Source organism: Balaenoptera acutorostrata, chromosome 5, assembly GCF_949987535.1.
Source record: "Balaenoptera acutorostrata chromosome 5, mBalAcu1.1, whole genome shotgun sequence".
NCBI lineage: Eukaryota > Metazoa > Chordata > Mammalia > Artiodactyla > Balaenopteridae > Balaenoptera > Balaenoptera acutorostrata.
This window is the reverse complement of record NC_080068.1, coordinates 110617094-110637519: the sequence shown is the minus strand read 5'-3', so window position 1 is coordinate 110637519 and position 20426 is coordinate 110617094. Positions and strand designations below refer to the sequence as shown.

The window sequence follows — 20426 nt, the reverse complement described above, 5'->3', positions numbered from 1 at the left end:
CATTCCTAGATCTCATTACTTTTAGTCTCTTATGAAGCTTCCTGTTAATTTAGAAAGTGGTATTAGAAGGCATAAGCTTCATAAAAATTTTTTAATGAGACATTTTGGACATTTTTCAAATATCATCTCATCATGTCTCAAAAAATACTCAGTAAGGGTAACTCAACACTGATGAAGACTCTTCAAATCTTAGGAATATTTTATTCCTAAGAACAAAAGTTCTCCTTTGAAAAGTAGACCTTTGAAATTAGCATGCTAGTATTGTGTTTGCATTAGGCATTGTCTTGAGTGTAGTCTTTGATGAAATGAAAATACTCTGTGGAATAAGCCTTGGCCAAAGGATCATCTGCAGCATTTGTAATAGATATCATTATTTAATAGAATATTTGTGATAATAATTATAACTATCTAGATTCTCTTTTATTTTTTTAAATTTTTATTGAAGTATAATTGATTTACAATGTTGTATTAGTTTCTAGCATATAGCAAAGTGATTCAGTTATACATATATATATATATATGTATATATATATTCTGTTTTAGATTCTTTTCCATTATAGGTTATTACAAGATGTTGAGTATAGTTCCCTGTGCTATACAGTAGGTCCTTGTTGGTTACCTATTTTATATACAGTAGTGTGTATATGTTAATCCCAAACTCCTAATTTATCCCCCCTCCTTTCCCCTTTGGTAACTGTAAGTTTGTTGTTTTCTATGTCTGTGAGTCTATTTCTGTTTTATAAATAAGTTCATTTGTATCAATTTTTTAGATTCCACATCTACTGTCTGCCTTACTTCACTTAGAATGATCATCTCTAGGTCCATCCATGTTGCTGCAAATGGCATTATTTCTTTCTTTTTTATGGCTGAGTAATATTCCATTGTATGTATATACTACATCTTCTTCATCCATTCATCTGTCAGTGTACACTTAGGTTGCTTCCATGTGTCTTGGCTATTGTAAATAGTGCTGCAATGAACATTGGGGTGCATGTATCTTTTTGAATTAGAGTTTTCTTCAGTTATATGCCCAGGAGTGAGATCGATGGATCATATGGTAACTCTGTTTTTAGTTTTTTAAGGAACCTTCATACTGTTCTCCATAGTGGCTGTACCAATTTACATTCCCATCAACAGTGTAGGAAGGTTCCTTTTTCTCCACACCCCCTCCAGCATTTATTATTTGTAGACTTATTGATGACAGCTATTCTGACCAGTGTGGGGTGATACCTCATTGTAGTTTTGATTTGCGTTTCTCTAATAATTAGTGATGTTGAGCATCTTTTTATGTGCCTCTTGGCCATCTGTATGTCTTCTTTGGAGAAACATCTATTTAGATCTTCTGCCCATTTTTTGATTTTTTTTTATATAGAGCTGTGTGAGCTGTTTATATATTTTGGAAATTAATCGCTTGTTAGTCGCATCATTTTCAAATATTTTCTCCCATTCCATAGTTTGTCTTTTCATTTTGTTTTTGGTTTCCTTTGCTGTGCAAAAGCTTTTCAGTTCAATTATGTCCCATTTGTTTATTTTTGTTTTTATTTCCATTACTCTAGGAGGTGGATCCAAAAAAATATTTCTGTGATTTATGTCAAAGAGTGTTCTGCCTATGTTTTCCTCTGGGAGTTTTATAGTATCCAACCTTACATTTAGGTCTTTAATCCATTTTGAGTTTATTTCTGCATGTCGTGTTAAAGAATGTTTTTAATCAGTGGAGTAGACCAAAACATAGAGCTTTTTTTACCATTCAGTTTACTGGAAGTCATTCTAATTATCTCTTTTATTTCCTCTTTATCCATCCCCTGCATCCCTATCTTTTTCCACTCATAGCTCTATGCCATCCCTTGGTTTCTCACCATGTTTACTCGTAAGTATCATTTTCCCTTTTCTTTAAATATTGTATTAGCAAAAGAACAGCTCCATTCTTCCCCAGTATATTATAGTTACAATAATACTAAGCAGATTTAATTACATGAGCATCCTTATGTAATTCTAAGGTAATATAGTTGGGTAGAAATATTTTTCAATTGTTCTGACTACTAAATATCAAAAAGGTTGTTCTATAGGATGAAAACCTATCTGACATATCATGACATTCATAAAATCTCTGCCCTCTATTGAAAAATAAATTAATATTAACTGTAGTATTTACATAAAGTTTTGGAAGGCAACTGTTACAACCAAATCAGGCTCAATTTTTAGAGATTGTCTAATAACTAATACTTTTGTTATTTCCTATCCTAGAATTCCTCTAGAAATAAACAGTTTATGTGAATATGTAATACTTTAATCAGTTACAGATATTAATACAGTGGATATTCTGCTTAAATATGTACATATGATTAATGGAATACAATATTTGAAGTAGATCTGTATGCACTGGTCTGGAAAGATGTTCAGAGCATTGATAAATGAAAAAAAGAAAGTTTCAGAAAATAAAAAATTGCTAATCAGATTTTTTTATGGGAATTTTAAAAAGCAGTTTTTAGAGTGCATAATAGAAATGTAATGATACTGAATCTATAACAATACTAAAATTCTTCTAAATATATAAACTTGTGAGAATAATATGACCTGAAAATTCTAGGAAGAAACAGAATGAATGTAACAGCTATACCAAGATTGATAATGGTGGCTAGAAAATGTCATCTATTTGATCAATCTGATTATCAGTTTTTTAAGATGCCTTAGGAAGCAATAAATCTACAAAGCCAAATACGTATTTTATAAAAAACAGTTTGCCAGTATTTGTTCTTTAATAGTTTTGACCATAAGGGAATTACCATGTCTAGTAAAGTAGCTTGTTGTTGTTTTAATTTTTTTTTTTAATTTCAGTTAATTTATTTATATTTGTCATTTTACAGATGTATTTCCACTGCACAAAATTTTCCACCTCTGGGATACCTTACTGCTTGGGAATTCCTCCTTCCCATTCTGTATCGGAGTAGCAATTCTTCAGCAGCTGCGTGACCGGCTTTTGTCTAATGGCTTTAATGAGTGCATTCTTCTCTTCTCTGATTTACCAGGTATAGATATATATAAATGGAATTACTAAGTGAAATTTAATTATAGGATAATGAGACATTCTTATAACAATTTGCAAAAATAATCATACAAGCCTTCAGAATCTCTTCTGCTTGACCCTCATCATCCGTCTCTGAATTATCTCTCTTGTATAGTACCTATTCTGCTGGCCCAGCATTGTAGATGTAAAACAGGGTCATAATAGCTCACTATCATTTACTTTCATGTCAGTGATGCCATCAAAAAGGTAAAGGACAGGGCGGTGGGGGCGGGCGGAGTGACACATTTGCCTTGCTTAGGATAGGCCTATTTATCTCCAACTGATAGAGAGTAAATAAAGGCCACTTGGGAAGGAGTTTGAGAATCTAAGTTTATACAGAGATGTAATTCACATGGAACTTTGCTCTCTCCTATCCATAGCTGCTTGCTAACAGTTTGACAGTTTGAGGAAAGGAGAAACCCTGTCCTCTTGGGAGAGCAAGTCACACTCCAGGGAAATTCCATGTTATACAATGCAGGATAGTAAGTCAAGCTATATATTGTATTCATAAGTGAGGAGCTTGTAAATTTGGGAGTTGAATGCTTAAGTATAGAAATATTGAATGTAACTATGGTTTAAGCTTTGATGCTGTCGCTGAAAAGATGAAAGTAATATGGTTACATAGGATATAACAATCTGTGGAAGAAAAAACTAAACTACATTTTTGTGGAAACCAAAATGTTTTTCAAGTAGAAAAATTCTGCTTTCTTCAAATAGCATTTCATTGGCTCCAACCCTTCTATGTGTTTATTGCTGTTCTCCATATTTTCAGGCAGCCACAAGTGATTGCTGAAAATAAACACACTTAAAATTATCCAAGAGATAAATTTGTCTAAAAATCAAAGAATAAAAGAAAGGTACCTTAACACTATATATTTAATAAGTACTCTCAAAAGAAATAAGAAACCTGCTGCCTAGAAATAGAGACACAGATATAGAGAACAAACGTATGGACACCAAGGGGGGAAAGTGGCGGGGGGGTGGTGGTGGTGGTGGGATGAATTGGGAGATTGGGATTGACATGTATACACTAATATGTATAAAATAGGTAACTAATAAGAACCTGCTGTATAGAAACTAAATAAAATAAAATTCAAAAATTCAAAAAAACCCAAAAGCCAACTGTGAGGACTTACACTACAATAAACCTTCAAAGGGATACAAGCTTTCAGTTATGAGATGAATAAGTTCTGAGGATCTAAAAGACAACATGGTGACAATAGTTAATAATACTGTATTGTATGCTTGAAATTTGCTAAGATAGTAAATCTTAAGCATTCTCACCACAAAACAAAAATAGTAACTATGTGAGGTGATAGCTGTATTAGGTAATGTGATTGTGATAATAATTCCACAAAGTATATGCATATCAAATCATCCTGTTGTAGACTTTAAATATGTACAATTCTTTATGTCAGTTATACCTCAATAACGCTGGAGGAAAAACTAAAAAAAAAAAAAGAAAAGAAAAGAAACCTGCTGCCTACCCCAGTTTTTATTTTTAGTGGATGATCTTCCTGTTGTTGAAAATCTTCATCCTTTTTGGGAAAATAATAACAAAAATTATTGGATTTATTTTAAAACTTCTACTTCCCCTTTCCCCACAAATTAAAAGTATTCACCATCAGCTTTCTAACTTATCAAACTTTAATTAAAGTTAATTATTTCTTGTATCAACAAATAGTAGTTTAGTTCTTATGTTTTTTTTTCTGGGAGATTCTTTATGAAAATCAAGTTCTCTCTCTTTTTTTCCTATTGGTGTTGAACAGTTACAAAAAAGCTAGTTTCGCAAACTACAAATACTGTCTGTACCGTGCAGATATTTTCCTGTTGTTTCTAACTTGCCAAAGTAAGCAGAGGATGATTGATTAGAATTAAAAGAATTTTTCTGGTCAGGTCTAAAAAATATATGTTAGGAATGATGATTGTGCATTTTCAAGTAAAGTAAATTTAATACCTTTCCAATTTTGTGCATAAATATTCCAGTTATACACTGGTGAAGGAATCTGTTTTCATATTGTATAAGCAGATTAGTGGTAATTCTGCTTGTACATTAAAGTCATTATTTCTGAAATCAGAAAGTAAGAGTATATGTTTGTTAGAACTGACTCATTGAAAAGGTAAACACTGCTTACTTTTGAAAGTAGGATGCCTTCTATCGATGTGAATTGCATTGATCCTCACTGCCATTATTCTGGCTCTTCATTTGCTTGGTCACTATATGATTCCAGTTGGGGAAGAAAAAAAGTTTATAAGAAAAATGTGACTTAAAAAAAAAGAAGGGTGGAGGGGTTCAATGTAAACTTTGCCTTTAAGTACACCTGTGTTTCCTTTTATTTTTAATCACGGTGCACTTATTTGAGATGTCTTTTTTAATTATATCTAATAGATGTCTTTTTTCATCACGTTGAGCCCACTAACTGTACTTAATGCTTGAAGGAACTGGGAAGTGGTCATGGGAAGTCCTAAAAAGTGAATCCAGATTAATATACACACAAACACACTGATTGCGCCTTTTCTAAGCAATATATTATGTGACATAAGCTTGGAACATGTTTGAAAGAAAGAAAAACCATTTTTTAAGTCTACAAAATGAGAAGGGATAGGCTAACTCTATATTTCACCTTAATTCTTGAGATAGACTTTGTAGATAAAGATAGGTTAGGATTAAACATTAATTTGAATTTATTAAATATAGTGTGCTTTACTGAAATCCCCACTTAACTGAGTTTAAAAGCATAAGTAAGCAATCAGAACAAATTTAACTAAATTCTTTGCTGAAACAGATTAGCAAATTCACTGTTCAGAACATCTGTTGACAGTAATATGATGGAATCACCATCCAGTTGGTAACCTTGTAAACAAAATAACCTCGCTTTTTTTTTTTTAGGTTGTCCCTTTCTAGTTGTTTCTTTCTACAAAGAGGGTCCCAATAGGCTAGTGGTTAAGAGCATGGAATGTGGATCCAGGTCACCTGGGTTTTAGATCCTAGCTCTACCCCTTACAGTTGTGTGACCTTAGGGACATGACTTCACCTCTTTGTATCTGTTTCCTTAACCCTGCTTATATGAAAATGATAATTGTACCTACCTAATAGGATTGTTGTGCTAAATAAATCAGTACAACTAAACAACTTAGAGCAGTGCCTGGCAAAGAGCAAGTGCTATGTAAGTGATTATTATTATTAATGTTATTACCATCATCATCATTATTATGATTTTCCTCACTTTTTCCTTTCTATCATGACTGCTTTCCTATTGGTAGAATAAATGAAGCAATCACCCCATTTGGCTTTTTCTATATATTATTGAGGTAGATATCAATCATATAGATTTCCTTATTAGCAAAAGCAATGGAGAATTACCTAAGAAGTCAAGTAAGCCTTCAATGTATATATATGTATGTATATTATGACTAAGAAGAATATCTCTTTTCATTGCTCAGAGACAACACAGTATAGTAGATAGAGAGCACAGTCTTTGGAGTCAAGACATTTGGGTTTGAGTCCTAATTGCACCACTCACTACCTGTGTGAATTGGGAAACTTTCAGTATGGTTCTGCCACTGAAAAGAGTGATCTGTAGAGTGAAATAGATATGAGTTTACCTCCCAGCTCTGGCATATAGTAGCTGTGTGAACCTGGACAAGTTGTTAACCTCACTGGAAAGAGAATCCTATACATTATGAAAGTTTCAGTAAAATGCAGATAAAAATATCTGCTTTAGTATTAGGGTGAGCATGAAAGATAATATGCATAATGTACCTGACACAAAACCTGGTACCAAATATGCGTAACTATTTTTTAAAGTACATGTACCATGTAATATTTTAAACATGCAAAGAATGTGTAACATTCAATCTTTGTAAGTTCCCTCTCCTTTCTTCCTCCTTTTCTTAACGTCATACTAACCCTTTAGTTCTTGAAGAGAGAACACAGCAGAAAGGTATTATTATTTTTGCCAAAAACTGCTTCCAACTTCAGTTCCCTTTAGTAAATGGTATAGTGTGATGTCACATTCCAAGGAAGTACAAGTGGTGCTAGAAAATTTTGCTGAAAGTTCTTGACATGTATTGGTATGTGTGTTATTTTAGTACTAAAGGAAATAACCATGAGAGCAGTCTATTTGGCATTTCTCATACAATCTCAAAATAGTGGTAGGGTATTTTGGAAGAAATACTGGGTTTTTCATAGCGCCATCCAACACTGGATGTTGGCCACAGTTTCCAAGGTTACCACCCTGTAAGCCCAACTATAGGATGAGGTGCGTCAGCCTTCAGCCTGCTCTCTGATATTATTCTGCTATAGTGCCCATCTGGCTGACTTAAAAAAAAATTTTTTTTTGACGATACATCCAAGCAGTATTCAAGATGAGTATGATAATCTAAATAAAACCAAAATGGTAATAATTTTAGAGTGGATTTGTAATGGCTGAGATGTTTAAATGCTTTTTTGTTTTGTTGGTGTATTTTCTTTGTACAGTTGAAAATTAATTCAACATATTTATGTTATTATGGTTGAAATAAATTCTTAGAATGCATATCTTTATACCTCTGAACATCTTCAAAGATAGGAATTTTTCGAAGTAGGAAAGAAGTTTTTCTTAGAGAACCTATACAAAGAAATTGGGAAATCTGTATGGAAGAACGCTTAATTTATTCTCAGAGATTAAAATAGTTACTTTACTGTTAAAAGAAAAAAATACGTACATATAAACTATTTTTGAAGGAAATACTGAGTATATTGAAGGGACTTGAGCATATGAAAAGTAAATCCATTTTGCAGGAAGAAATCAACATTTGGCTGAAACATCTTAGTTGTGTGATGTATGTTTTATTACAGAAGCTTAATTAAAAGAAAACATTTTAAATAAAAATTTAAGGTGTTATCTCAATATTACCTACATACTTTACAATAGAATTCATTTTCAACACATACATGAAAAATACCAGTAGTATCTATTATGTAGCACTTCACTAATTCCTCAAAAATATTGTATTAATATCTTAAGTAGCTAGGAAAGGGTACTTATCTATTCTGACTTAAAACAATTTTGTAATGCAGTCTTTATCATTATTTAGCATAGCATGGAATATTTCATGAAAACCGTACATTTTTTGAGCCACACAGTTATGTACCAGGTTGCCTAAGATCTATAATAAGAAATACAAACCATTTTTTTTCAAATAACAGGCAAATATATGAGACTGAGAGAAAAGTTATTAAAGTTATTAAAAACTAAGAGCTAGAGTATAGTACTAAAATATGCAAACTCTTTAAAGCCATGTCTTATTAGTTTTCTGTTTATCCCCAAGATGGAACTGGAAATCGATGAGAATGAGAGAGTGAGGAGGAAATTCAATTTAGTTTATGAAATCAGAGACTTTTAAGGTACTTTTGACAATCCCTGTGGTAGGAGAGTGGGAAAGAAGGTCAATGAGAAGTGATCTGGGTTTTCTGTTTTCTGTTCTTTTTCTTTTTTTTCTTTTTTTGAATGGGGGTGGAGTTCAATGAACAGTTTCTTGCTTTACATTTAGGGATAAATATAAATTAAATAGGGTTTTCATAATATAATGTAATCTCCCAATTGTAAACAGTGGCCCAGATTTTTAAAAACTGTAACACTTGAGCCAAGTATAACTGATTGTAGCCAGTAGGCTACTAATGACTCCTTTATTAAATAAATAGTTGTAATAGTGATAAGTGCTACAGAAAACAATAGGAATTTATAACAGGACACTACCAAGTCTGAGGGAGGTAAAGAACCTTCTCTAAGAGAGTGATCTTAAAAGTAATATCTGAAATTAATTGACATTGGAAAGTGAGAAGTGGAGAGAGGGGAGAATCTTCTAGATGGAGGGAAGAAAATGCTTGAAACCCCCCCAGATAACTAAAGGAATTGGAGTGGTATACTTAGTGCAAAAGGGAAAGTGGTTAGAAAAAAGAATGGAGAGGTGGACAAAGTGGTCATGGAGGATCTTATAGGCCACATTAGGGATATTTTAAAAATAAATTTGTAGAAGTATTTTCTTTCTTTTCGTTGTTTTTGAAAGAATGAAAAAGTATCCCTGAAAAGAACATCAGGTCCCAAAATCGAATGCCATATTGATATTTGTGGAGCATTCTGGTCTCTGAACATTCCTTTCAAGGAGCTCTATCATGAGCAAAAAGCAAAGGATTCTTAACATAAGTGCTCCCAGTAGGTATCCATAATTCCTTTTTTCTGGCTTGTGGAGAGCTGACGAGGTGAAAAAGTAGAGCAATGGTAGTACCCAGTTATTCAGTGAAGGTTTTGTATTGTCAGCCCTCTAAGATTTGATACCATTTTACTTGAAGCTGAGAATCATAATTATTCACATTTTCTGCTTATAGCTACGTAATGTTAATGCATGTATATTTCTAAGCACATCTTCACGGAATTACAAAAGGACAATCATAATGGAAATTAAATATGGAGATTTTAGCTATGGTCCTCCTCTTCCCACCACACCCATACAAATTACATGTTAACATTAAGATTCAGATGGAATATTAAATTCTTCTGAGTTTAAAATTGGTCAGGGATAGATGAAAGAGTAGTTAATGTGTTTTTATTAACATGATCATATAATCAGTGAAATAAAAATCATGAAAATTTATTTTAAAAATCTCATTAGGTTATTATCACCTTGTTGGGGGGGGGAAATACTGCATTATTTTTGGAAAAAGGAGAAAATTTGAAAGCAGATGTTAGAATACATGACTTCCAAGCCGAAAATAAATGTTTATGAAAAACACAAAGCCAGTAGAATGAGTCGTAAAGATTCAAATAGTGAGCTGAATCTCAGAAGCCAGAAGAATTCTTTTAACACTGATCTAGTTGTTGCTCTTGAAGCATACCACTAATTTTGCAGTATGTAAATAGTTTATAAAGTTAAAGGTCTGTCATGTGTTGGGAACTATAATGAAAAATAAGGTCAGGGTTGATCAGAATTTTCTACTTACCTTGAAAGTTGACAGTAGATTAGAGTACTAACACATCTTAAAACCTGGTCCGGAGGTTTCAAGGCTCTTCTCCATAGGAAAGCGGTTTGTTTTATGATTGACAGGGATTCTACTTTCTGAATTTTTTTGCGTAGTACAGAAATTATCTTATAGTTTCAATCAGTGATTAAACATACTTTGTTTCAAGATATCAATGATGGAATTTGTTTATATTTGTTTTATTATGGAGTGTTTATATGTGCCTTAGGTTTGCAAGACAAAAAAATGAACAGAACATTTTACACTTTCAAAGTATCTTAAAAGTAATCAACCTCAAAATCTTGGAAAGTTAGAAGTTATGTTTAAAATTTCCCTGTATATACTGCTGATGGATAATGCAAATAATAATGTAAGGACCAGAATGTGTATATATGTCATACCTAAAATGACATTTAACAAACATCGTTCCATATGTGATTTTTATTTTAATAATATAGTAATACTCATGGGTCCCATTTCTTCTCCTTCCTCTACCTAGCCTTATATCTCTGCACAAAAGTGAAAGTACAGTTAACCCCTTGAACGATGTGGGGGTAGGGGCGCCTTTCCTCCCCACATTTGAAAATCCAGGTCTAATTTACAGTCAGCCCTCTGTATACCAGTTCCTCTGTATTTGCGGTTCCTCCATACCCACTGTTGCTTCAGTATCTGCGGTTCTGCATTCACAGATTCAACCAACCGTGGATTGTGTAGTACTGTGATATTTACTATTGAAAAATATCCATGTATAAGTGGACCTGTGCAATTCAAAGCCCATGTTGTTCAGGGGTCAGCTGTAATCTGATGTGCTGCCTATCTTAAATGGTGATCTTCAACAGAATAGAAAATAACGTCTTACTACATGTCTCCTCCAAGTGTGAGTGTGCTGAGTCAAAACAAATAAAATAAAAAACAAGCTAATAAACTAGATTAGAGAAAAAGAAGAGAGAGAATATACCAATGTGTTTATAGACTAGTTAGTCAGTGTTATGTAACATAGAGGAAATAACTAGAGTTTTCTTTTATTTTAAGAAACTACATTGGATTACCTTGAAAAATGTAAACCATTTCAATCCTTCAGTACAAGCCTGTATCAGTCATAAGAAAAATGCTTATTGAACTTGAACACAAGGTTCTGTTGCCAAAAAAAATCAGATTTCCAGTTTTGTTTTGGATTCACTATTAAGTGTAAAAGAAAAAGAGAAAATGATTTTTACTGCTGATCTGGTGCTAAATCTTGCAAGCTGCTGCATTGTTCTTTTTTCTGAAGTGATCTGTGTGCCATTATCAACACCAGCTGTTTTGCATCATAGTATCTACCTACTCAACTGCTAAATGATAAAGACAATTATGTTAAGAATAGAAAACAGTTTAAGTATCCATATATCAGTAAAGCTGATTGCATTTCCAACTTTTTGTCACTGCATTGTAGGCATTAAGCATCAGAGATGATAGATGCTTAGTAAAATGTGCCAGTAAGTGCATGCACATATCATGGATTTGAAAGGCTGAGTGAATTAAAGTAGTAGCCCAGTAACATTGTACCATCCTTTCCCCTTAGACTGCGTAAGCAAGATTGTGTTTTTAAATATAGTTAGTCATTCATTCAACAAATATTTAAGTGTATGTATATATAATATGTATATGTATGTATGTGCATAATTAATAATTAATCTTACTGGTTTATCATTCCTGTACTGGCCCAGAGCATTCATGCCTAATTATTTAAAGGTGATCCAATGGTACCCTGTAACTATGACTAACACATCTAATTTGAATTATATTAATTACATATAGTATTACCTCCTGGTTCCATTAAGTCACCTGACTAGCTTGTGCATTAGTTCTTCAATTTTTCAGTGAGGAAATTCAACTTCCCTCTCAGAATTGCTCTGTAAAATCAATAGGATTTGGAATCCAGTGGAATGTTAGGTGTGTGAATGTATTCATACATCTTAACTGAGGTAGGAAGTGGGGGCAAGTTAGGGATGAGTGAGTGGGCCTGGTACTAGGAAAGATAGTAACGTTCTAGCTGTGTGCTTAAGATGTTTATGGGACACCTAGATGAAAAACTGAGGCACTGATAGGGATTTTGAGTGACAAAAAGACAAGTATAATTTAAGATTACTCAGAGACTAAAATTTCCTCTGGTATCCTTTTTTTTTGTCTCCCCTGTTATCTTTGGGTTTTCCTAAAGACTCCTTAAATGAGGTCTGAGACATGCAGTTCTTTTGGTTGTGTTCCCCTGTTATTATACAGGAGCCCTGTTGATGTGTAGGGAAGGGGAAGTGTTCTATATTCCTATAATTAAGTCTCAGTCTTTCATTGAGCCTGTGCCCCAGGCTGTGACCTTCACAAGTGCTTCCTCTTGCCGGGGAGAGGGGGGGAAACGGACCCTTAGGTGAGTCAGGAAGGCTGAAGGGGCTGGAGTTAGGTATTTTCCTTCCCCCAGGTCACTTAGGCTCTGGTGAAATAGTTTCCTCTGAGGGCAGGCCTTTTAAGGAGGACAAAATTATCTGGGCATATTTTCCATGGCTGCTTTTCCCTGCTCCCTGCCAGAAGCACAGGGAGATTTTTTGTGATCTTCATGATGTTTAAAGCATGAATTGAACTAAGAATTTGAAAAGGAGCACATAACAAGGATACATCACCCAAAAATATTATATAGATTAATAATAGCGTCAGTAAGGCTAAACCCCAATATATGTGGGCTTATGAAAAATACCACATTTAGAACAAAAGGCAAGGCAAGGGTAGACTTACTTTTGGGAAACATTCAATAATATTTATCAATGAGACTCATCAACTTTGCTTTAGTAGTTTTGAGCTGAGAAGCACCTAAAGTGGATGAATTGGTTGTCAGGAAATTTTGACCACTTTCTGTGAGACCTTAGGATAGGTAAGTTTATTCATTCAACACTTGTTTAATAAACACAATTATATGACAGACACAGTACTGTGCATCAGAGCCATAAAGATAAGACATAGTACCAGCCCTGTAGGAGGATGGGAAGAAGGCATTGGAGGCTTAGAAAACAGCATAAGGATGACACAGATGTGTGTGACTGCATGACCATCATAATTTAAGTAGGATGTTAATAGAGTGACTAGAGGGTAGGATGAGAGATAACTAGAGTGGATGGGCTGGGGAAATACTGCTGATGGTGGTGATAGTAATCGGTGAAAAGACAGAGTCCTGATTTTGAGGACCTTGCATGACATGCTGAGGAATTTGGATTTTATTCTATATGCAATTAGAAAGTGTTAAACAGAACAATGACATCAGATTTATATTTTAGGAAAAATGATTCTAGGTGTAGTGTGAAAAATGGATTGAACACTTCTAAAATGCTATAATTCTAAGTAGCAGAAAGAGAGCAGCTGGCCAGGGATAAGTTCAAGAATATGGTAAAGTAGTATCTATTGAAATTTAGATCTTTACCAAAATAATTTACATGACAAAGTCCCGAGAGAACTTTCAGATGCTACCTCTCTTTAGCACCTGTAAAATCTTAGTAAGTTGGTCTCCCACTGCAGATTTCTTCTGTTTGAGAATCCTCTTTATCTACCTTTATCTACTAATAACATTCTATCCGTATGTTCCTTGAACTGCACTTGATACTCATTGCAAGTAATCTTAAAATGTGGATCAGTGAGTTATTCAAGATTATTGGGTGTTTCTTTAGAAGGCTGTAATATACTTCATCTCAGTACATTAAATGGTGATAGAGGTGCTATCAACCTGAGGATATCATGGGATACTGTCCTTACAATTTACCTTTTGGAGAATGCTTCATAATGTATATAGTTTATTCCATTAACCTTGTTTTCTGTTAGTAAGATAAGCATTCTTATAGTTTTCTGTCTTTTCGACAGTGAACATTCTATTGTATTATTGTTGGCATGTTTTCATGTCATAGACCGTCAATACCTAGAATGCTTCTCACCTTCTTTTTATAAATAAACTCTTTGTGTCAAAAAAAAGAAGTCATTGTTGAGACAGGTAGATTAACTGGTTGCAGATCACCCTTATTGTCTTGGATGTTAAAGAAATTATTCAAATGTTCTAAAAATTTTAATAGTATAATAAATGATTCTGTGTAATTGAACAATTAATATATAACCCCAAATCTAGCCTCTACATTCTGATCCAACTGAAAATTTCACATACACAGACACACACACACACACACAACTTTATAGGAAAAGAAGATGCACAGACCTTGTGCTTTCTTTTTTTGTATGTTTCTCTCAATATTTAAACATGTTTTTAATTAAAATAAGATTTACAGATGAACATACAGGGCTTAATGAACAATTCTGCCTCTTTGACAGTTATAAACATCCATGTAACCAACACTCTCAATCAAGATATAGAATATTTGCATTGCCCCAGACAATTCTCTCATCTCACCACCCTCCTAGTCAATGACCACTCCCCCATTACCAGCCATTGTTCTGACTGTAAAAGCAACAGCTTTTAGAGACTGCCGTGCGTTGGCTGTGTACCAAGTCTGGCGTGGGGAGGGCAGCGTTCCCTCATGAGGCCTGCTAGGTAAAGGCTTTGAAATTGCCCATGGTTGAGCCTGAAAAATCATGTATAGATTTTTGTCTAGCAGCCAGACTCCTCAGATAATGTATCCTCTCTAAGATATGTTTGCCTACTTCAATTTCATTAAGATACTCTCTTATGTTCTCTTCTGGAAGCTTTATTATTATAATTTTTATGTTTTGGTCTATGATACCATTGATTTCATTATATGGTATGAGTTTGAGGTTGAATTCCATTTTTTGTGCCATTTATTTATTCAATTATTTCAGCTCCTTTTGTTGATAAGGCTCTCCTTTTCCTATTAAAGTGCCCTGCTCCTAATTTCTGTCAAAAAATCTACAACACAACTTATGGTAGTTTGATTGGAATTGCTTCAAACTATAGATCAGATTTAGGCAGAATTGCAGTTTTATCAATATCGAATCTTCCAATCCATGAACATGGTATATCTCCATTTATTTAGGTCTTCTTTAATTTCCCTCAGCAATGTTTGTAGTTTTCAGTATAATATTTTGCTTATTCTTTGTTAAATTTATTCTTAGATATTTTGTGCTTTTGATTCTACTTTACATCAAATTTTAAAATTTATTTTCCAATTATTTGTCAATAGTACATAGAAATTCAATTGATTTTTCTACCACTGTATCCTTCAATCTGCTAAATCCACTTACTAGTTCTTATAGTTCTGTAGATTCCTTAGATTTTTTTTTCTAAATATAAACAACCAATTGTCTGAGAATAAAGACAGTTTTATTTCTTCCTTTCTAATCCTTATGGCTTTCTGTTATTTTTCTTATTTTATTGCACTGACTAGGACCTTCAATACATGTTGAATAACATTGGTGGAAACAGACATTCTTACCTTGCTCCCATTCTTAGGAGAAAGAAAAATGATATTTCACTAATAAGTTTGATGTTAGCTGTAGATTTTTCATAATACCCTTATCAGATTGAGGAAGTTCACTTCTTTTCCTTGTTTGCTAAGAGTGTTTATAATGAATGGGTATTGAATTATGTCACATTTCTTCGGCATCTATTATGATAATCATATGGTGTTTCTCCTTAATTATGTTAAGTTGGAAAATTACATTAATTGATATTCGGTTGTTAAACCAACCTTGGATTCCTGGGTGTGACATAATAAGAACTACATATCTGGGGGTGGTTTTTATTCTTTTTTTTATTTTTGAATTTTATTTTTTTTTATACAGCAGGTTCTTATTAGTTATCTATTTTATACATATTAGTGTATATATGTCAATCCCAATCTCCCAGTGCATCCCACCACCACCCCTGCCCACTTTTCCCCCTTGGTGTCTGTACCGTTGTTCTCTACATCTGTGTCTCTATTTCTGCCTTGCAAACCGGTTCACCTCTACCATATTTCTACATTCCACATATATGCGTTAATATATGATATTTGCTTTTCTCTTTCTGACTTGCTTCAGTCTGTATGACAGTCTCTAGGTCCATCCATGTCTCGACAAATGACCCAATTTCCTTCCTTTTTATGACTGAATAGTATTCCATTGTATATATGTACCACATCTTCTTGATCCATTCGTCTGTTGATGGGCATTTAGGTTGCTCCCATGACCTGGCTATTGTAAATAGTGCTGCAGTAAACATTGGGGTGCATGTGTCTTTTTGAATTATGGTTTTCTCTGTGTATATGCCCAGTAGTGGGATTGCTGGATCATATGGTAATTCTATTTTTAGTTTTTTAAGGAACCTCCATACTGTTCTCCATAGTGGGTGTATCAATTTATATTCCCACCAACAGTGCAAGAGGGTTCCCTTTTCTCCACACCCTCTCCAGCATTTGTTGTTTGTAGATTTTCTGATGATGCCCATTCTAACCAGTGTGAGGTGATCCCTTGTTGTAGTTTTAATTTGCATTTCTCTAATAATTAGTGATGTTGAGCATCTTTTCATGTGCCTCTTGGCCATCTGTATGTCTTCTTTGGAGAAATGTTTATTTAGATCTTCTGCCCATTTTCTGATTCGGTTGTTTGTTTTATTAATATTGAGCTGCATGAGCTGTTTATATATTTTGGAGGTCAATCCTTTGTCCGTTGATTCGTTTGCAAATATTTTCTCCCATTCTGAGGGTTGTCTTCTCGTCTTGTTTATAGTTTCCTTCGCTGTGCAAACGCTTTTAAGTTTCATTAGGTCCCATTTGTTTATTTTTGTTTTTATTTCCATTTCTCTAGGAGGTGGGTCAAAAAAGATCTTGCTGTGATTTATGTCAAAGAGTATTCTTCCTATGTTTTCCTGTAAGTTTTATAGTGTCCAGTCTTACATTTAAGTCTTTAATCCATTTTGAGTTTACTTTTGTGTATGGTTTTAGGGAGTGTTCTGATTGCATTCTTGTACATGTAGCTGTCCAGTTTTCCCAGCACCACTTATTGAAGAGACTGTCTTTTCTCCATTGTACATCCTTGCCTCCTTTGTCATAGATTAGTTTACCATAGGTGTGTGGGTTTACCTCTGGGCTTTCTATCCTGTTCCATTGATGTGTATTTCTGTTTTTATGCCGGTACCATATTGTCTTGAATTATGATAGCTTTGTAGTATAGTCTGAAGTCCAGGAGTCTTATTCCTCCAGCTCCATTTTTTCCCTCAAGATTGCTATGGCTATTCAGGGTCTTTTGTGTCTCCATACAAATTTTAAGATTTTTTTGTTCTACTTCTCTAAAAAATGCCACTGGTAATTTGATAAGGATTCCATTGAATCTGTAGATTGCTTTAGGTAGTATAGTCATTTTCACAATACTGATTCTTCCAATCCAAGAACATGGTATATCTCTCCATCTGTTTGTGTCACCTTTGATTTCTTTCATCTGTGTCTTATAGTTTTCTGAGTACAGGTCTTTTACCTCCTTAGGTAGGTTTATTCCTAGGTATTTTATTCTTTTTGTTGCAGTGGTGAATGGGATTGTTCGCTTAATTTCTCTTTCTGATCTTTTGTTGTTAGTGTATAGAAATGCAAGAGATTTCTGTGTGTTAATTTTGTATCCTGCAACTTTACCAAATTCATTGATTACCTCCAGTAGTTTTCTGGTGGCATCTCTAGCATTGTCTATGTACAGTATTATGTCATCTGCAAAAGTGACAGTTTTACTTCTTTTCCAATTTGTATTCCTTTTCTTTCTTTTTCTTCTCTGATTGCCATGGCTAGGACTTCCAAAACTATGTCGAATAATAGTGGTGAGAGTAGACATCCTTGTCTCGTTCCTGATCTTAGAGGAAATGCTTTCAGTTTTTCACCACTGAGAATGATGTTTGCTGTGGGTTTGTCATATATGGCCTTTATTATGTTGAGGTAGGTTCCCTCTATGCCCACTTTCTGGAGAGTTTTTATCATAAATGGGTGTTGAATTCTGTCAAAAGCTTTCTCTGCATCTATTGAGAGGATCATATGGTTTTTATTCTTCAATTTGTTAATATGGTGTATCACATTGATTTGCGTGTATTGAAGAATCCTTGCATCCCTGGGATAAATCCCACTTGATCATGGTGTATGATCCTTTTAATGTGCTGTTGGATTCTGTTTGCTAGTATTTTGTTGAGGATTTTTGCATCTATATTCATCAGTGATATTGGTCTGTAATTTCCTTTTTTGTATCTCTTTCTGATTTTGATATCAGGGTGATGGTGGCCTCATAGAATGAGTTTGGGGTGTTCCTCCCTCTGCAATTTTTTGGAAGAGTTTGAGAAAGATGGGTGCTAGCTCTTCTCTAAATGTTTGATAAAATTCACCTGTGAAGCCATCTGGTCCTGGACTTTTGTTTGTTGGAAGATTTTTAATCACATTCTCAATTTCATTACTTGTGGTCAGTCTGTTCATGTTATCTGTTTCTTCCTGGTTCAGTCTTGGAAGGTTATACCTTTCTAAGAATTTGTCCATTTCTTCCAGGTTGTCCATTTTATTGTCATAGAGTTGTTTGTAGTAGTCTCTTAGGATGCTTTGTCTTTCTGCAGTGTCCATTGTAACTTTTCCTTTCTCATTTATAATTTTATTGAGTTGAGTCCTCTCCCTCTTTTTCTTAATGAGTCTGGCTAATGGTTTATCAATTTTATCTTCTCAAAGAACCATCTTTTAGTTTTATTGATCTTTGCTGTTGTTTTCTTTGTTTCTATTTCATTTATTTCTGCTCTGATCTCTATGATTTCTTTCCTTCTACTAACTTTGAGTTTTGTTTGTTCTTCTTTCTCTAGTTCCTTTAGGTGTAAGTTTATATTGTTTATTTGATTTTTTTTTTCTTGAGGTAGGATTGTATTGCTACAAATTTCCCTCTTAGAACTGCTTTTGCTGCATCCCATAGGTTTTGGATCATTGTGTTTTCATTGTCATTTGTCTCTAGGTACTTTTTGATTTTCTCTCTGATTTCTTCAATGATCTCTTGATTATTTAGTAATGTATTGTTTAGCCTGCATGTTTGTGTTTTTCACGTTTTTTTCCTGGAAATTGATTTCTAATCTAATAGCATTGTGGTCAGAAAAGATGCTTGATATGATTTCAGTTTTCTTAAATTTACCGAGGCTTGATTTGTGACCCAAGATGTGATCTATCCTGGAGAATGTTCCGTGTGCACTTGAGAAGAAAGTGTAATCTGCTGTTTTTTGATGGAATGTCCTATAAATATCAATTAAATCTGTTTGGTCTATTGTGTCATTTAAAGCTTCTGTTTCCGTATTACTTTTCAGTCTGGATGATCTTTCCATTGGTGTAAGTGAGGTGTTAAAGTCCCCCACTATTACTGTGTTACTGTTGATTTCCTCCTTTATAGCTGTTAGCAGTTGCGTTATGTATTGTGGTGCTCCTATGTTGGGTGCATATATATTTATAATTGATATATCCTCTTGTATTGATCCCTTGATCATTATGTAGTGTCCTTCCTTATCTCTGTAACAGTCTTCATTTTAAAGTCTATTTTATCTGTTACGAGTATTGCTACTCCCCCTTTCTTTTGATTTCCTTTTGCATGGAATATCTTTTTCCATCCCTTCACTTTCATCTGTATGTGTCCCTAGGTCTGAAGTGGGTCTCTTGTAGACAGCATATAGATGGGGCTTGTTTTTGTATCCATTCAGTGAGCCTGTGTCTTTTGGTTGGAGCATTTAATCCATTCCCATTTAAGGTAATTATCGCTATGTATGTTCCTATTACCATTTTCTTAATTGTTTTGGGTTCGTTTTTGTAGGTCCTTTTCTTCTCTTGTGTTTCCCACTTAGAGAAGTTCCTTTAGCATTTGTTATAGAGCTGGTTTGCTGGTGCTGAATTTTCTTAGCTTTTGCTTGTCTGTAAAGCTTTTAATTTCTCCGTTGAATCTGAATTAGATCCTTGCCGGGTAACATAATCTTAGTTGTAGGTTCTTCCCTTCATCACTTTAAGTCTATCATGCCACTCCCTTCTGGCTTTAGAGTTTCTGCTGAGAAATCAGCTGTTAACCTTATGGGAGTTCCCTTGTATGTTATTTGTCGTTTTTCCCTTGTTGCTTTCAATAATTTTTCTTTGTCTTTAATTTTTGTCAATTTGATTACTGTGTGTCTCAGCGTGTTTCTCCTTGAGTTTATCCTGCCTGGGACTCTCTGCGCTTCTGGGACTTGGGTGGCTGTTTCCTTTCCCATGTTGCGGACGTTCTCGACTATAGTGTCTTCAAATATTTTCTTGTGTTCTTTCTCTCTCTATTCTCCTTCTGGGACCCCTATAATGCAAATGTTGGTGCATTTAATGTTGTCCCAGAGGTCTCTTTGGCTGTCTTCATTTCTTTTCATTCTTTTTTCTTTATTCTGTTCTGTGAGAA

General features: G+C 34.1%; 1 protein-coding gene across 6 annotated transcripts in view; it reads left to right on the top strand.

Moving 5' to 3' along the window:
* Positions 1-20426, top strand: part of TBCK (TBC1 domain containing kinase) — a 251876-nt gene that overhangs the window by 128379 nt on the left and 103071 nt on the right. For all 6 annotated transcript variants that reach the window (XR_451833.2, XM_057547348.1, XM_007190994.3 and 3 more), the window contains 2 exons: positions 1831-1867; positions 2865-3026. Coding sequence is in view for 5 of the 6 variants with exons in the window: in XM_057547348.1 (XP_057403331.1) it covers positions 1831-1867; positions 2865-3026 (199 nt within the window). In the remaining variant the exon portion in view is untranslated. The remainder of the gene's footprint in view (positions 1-1830; positions 1868-2864; positions 3027-20426) is intronic.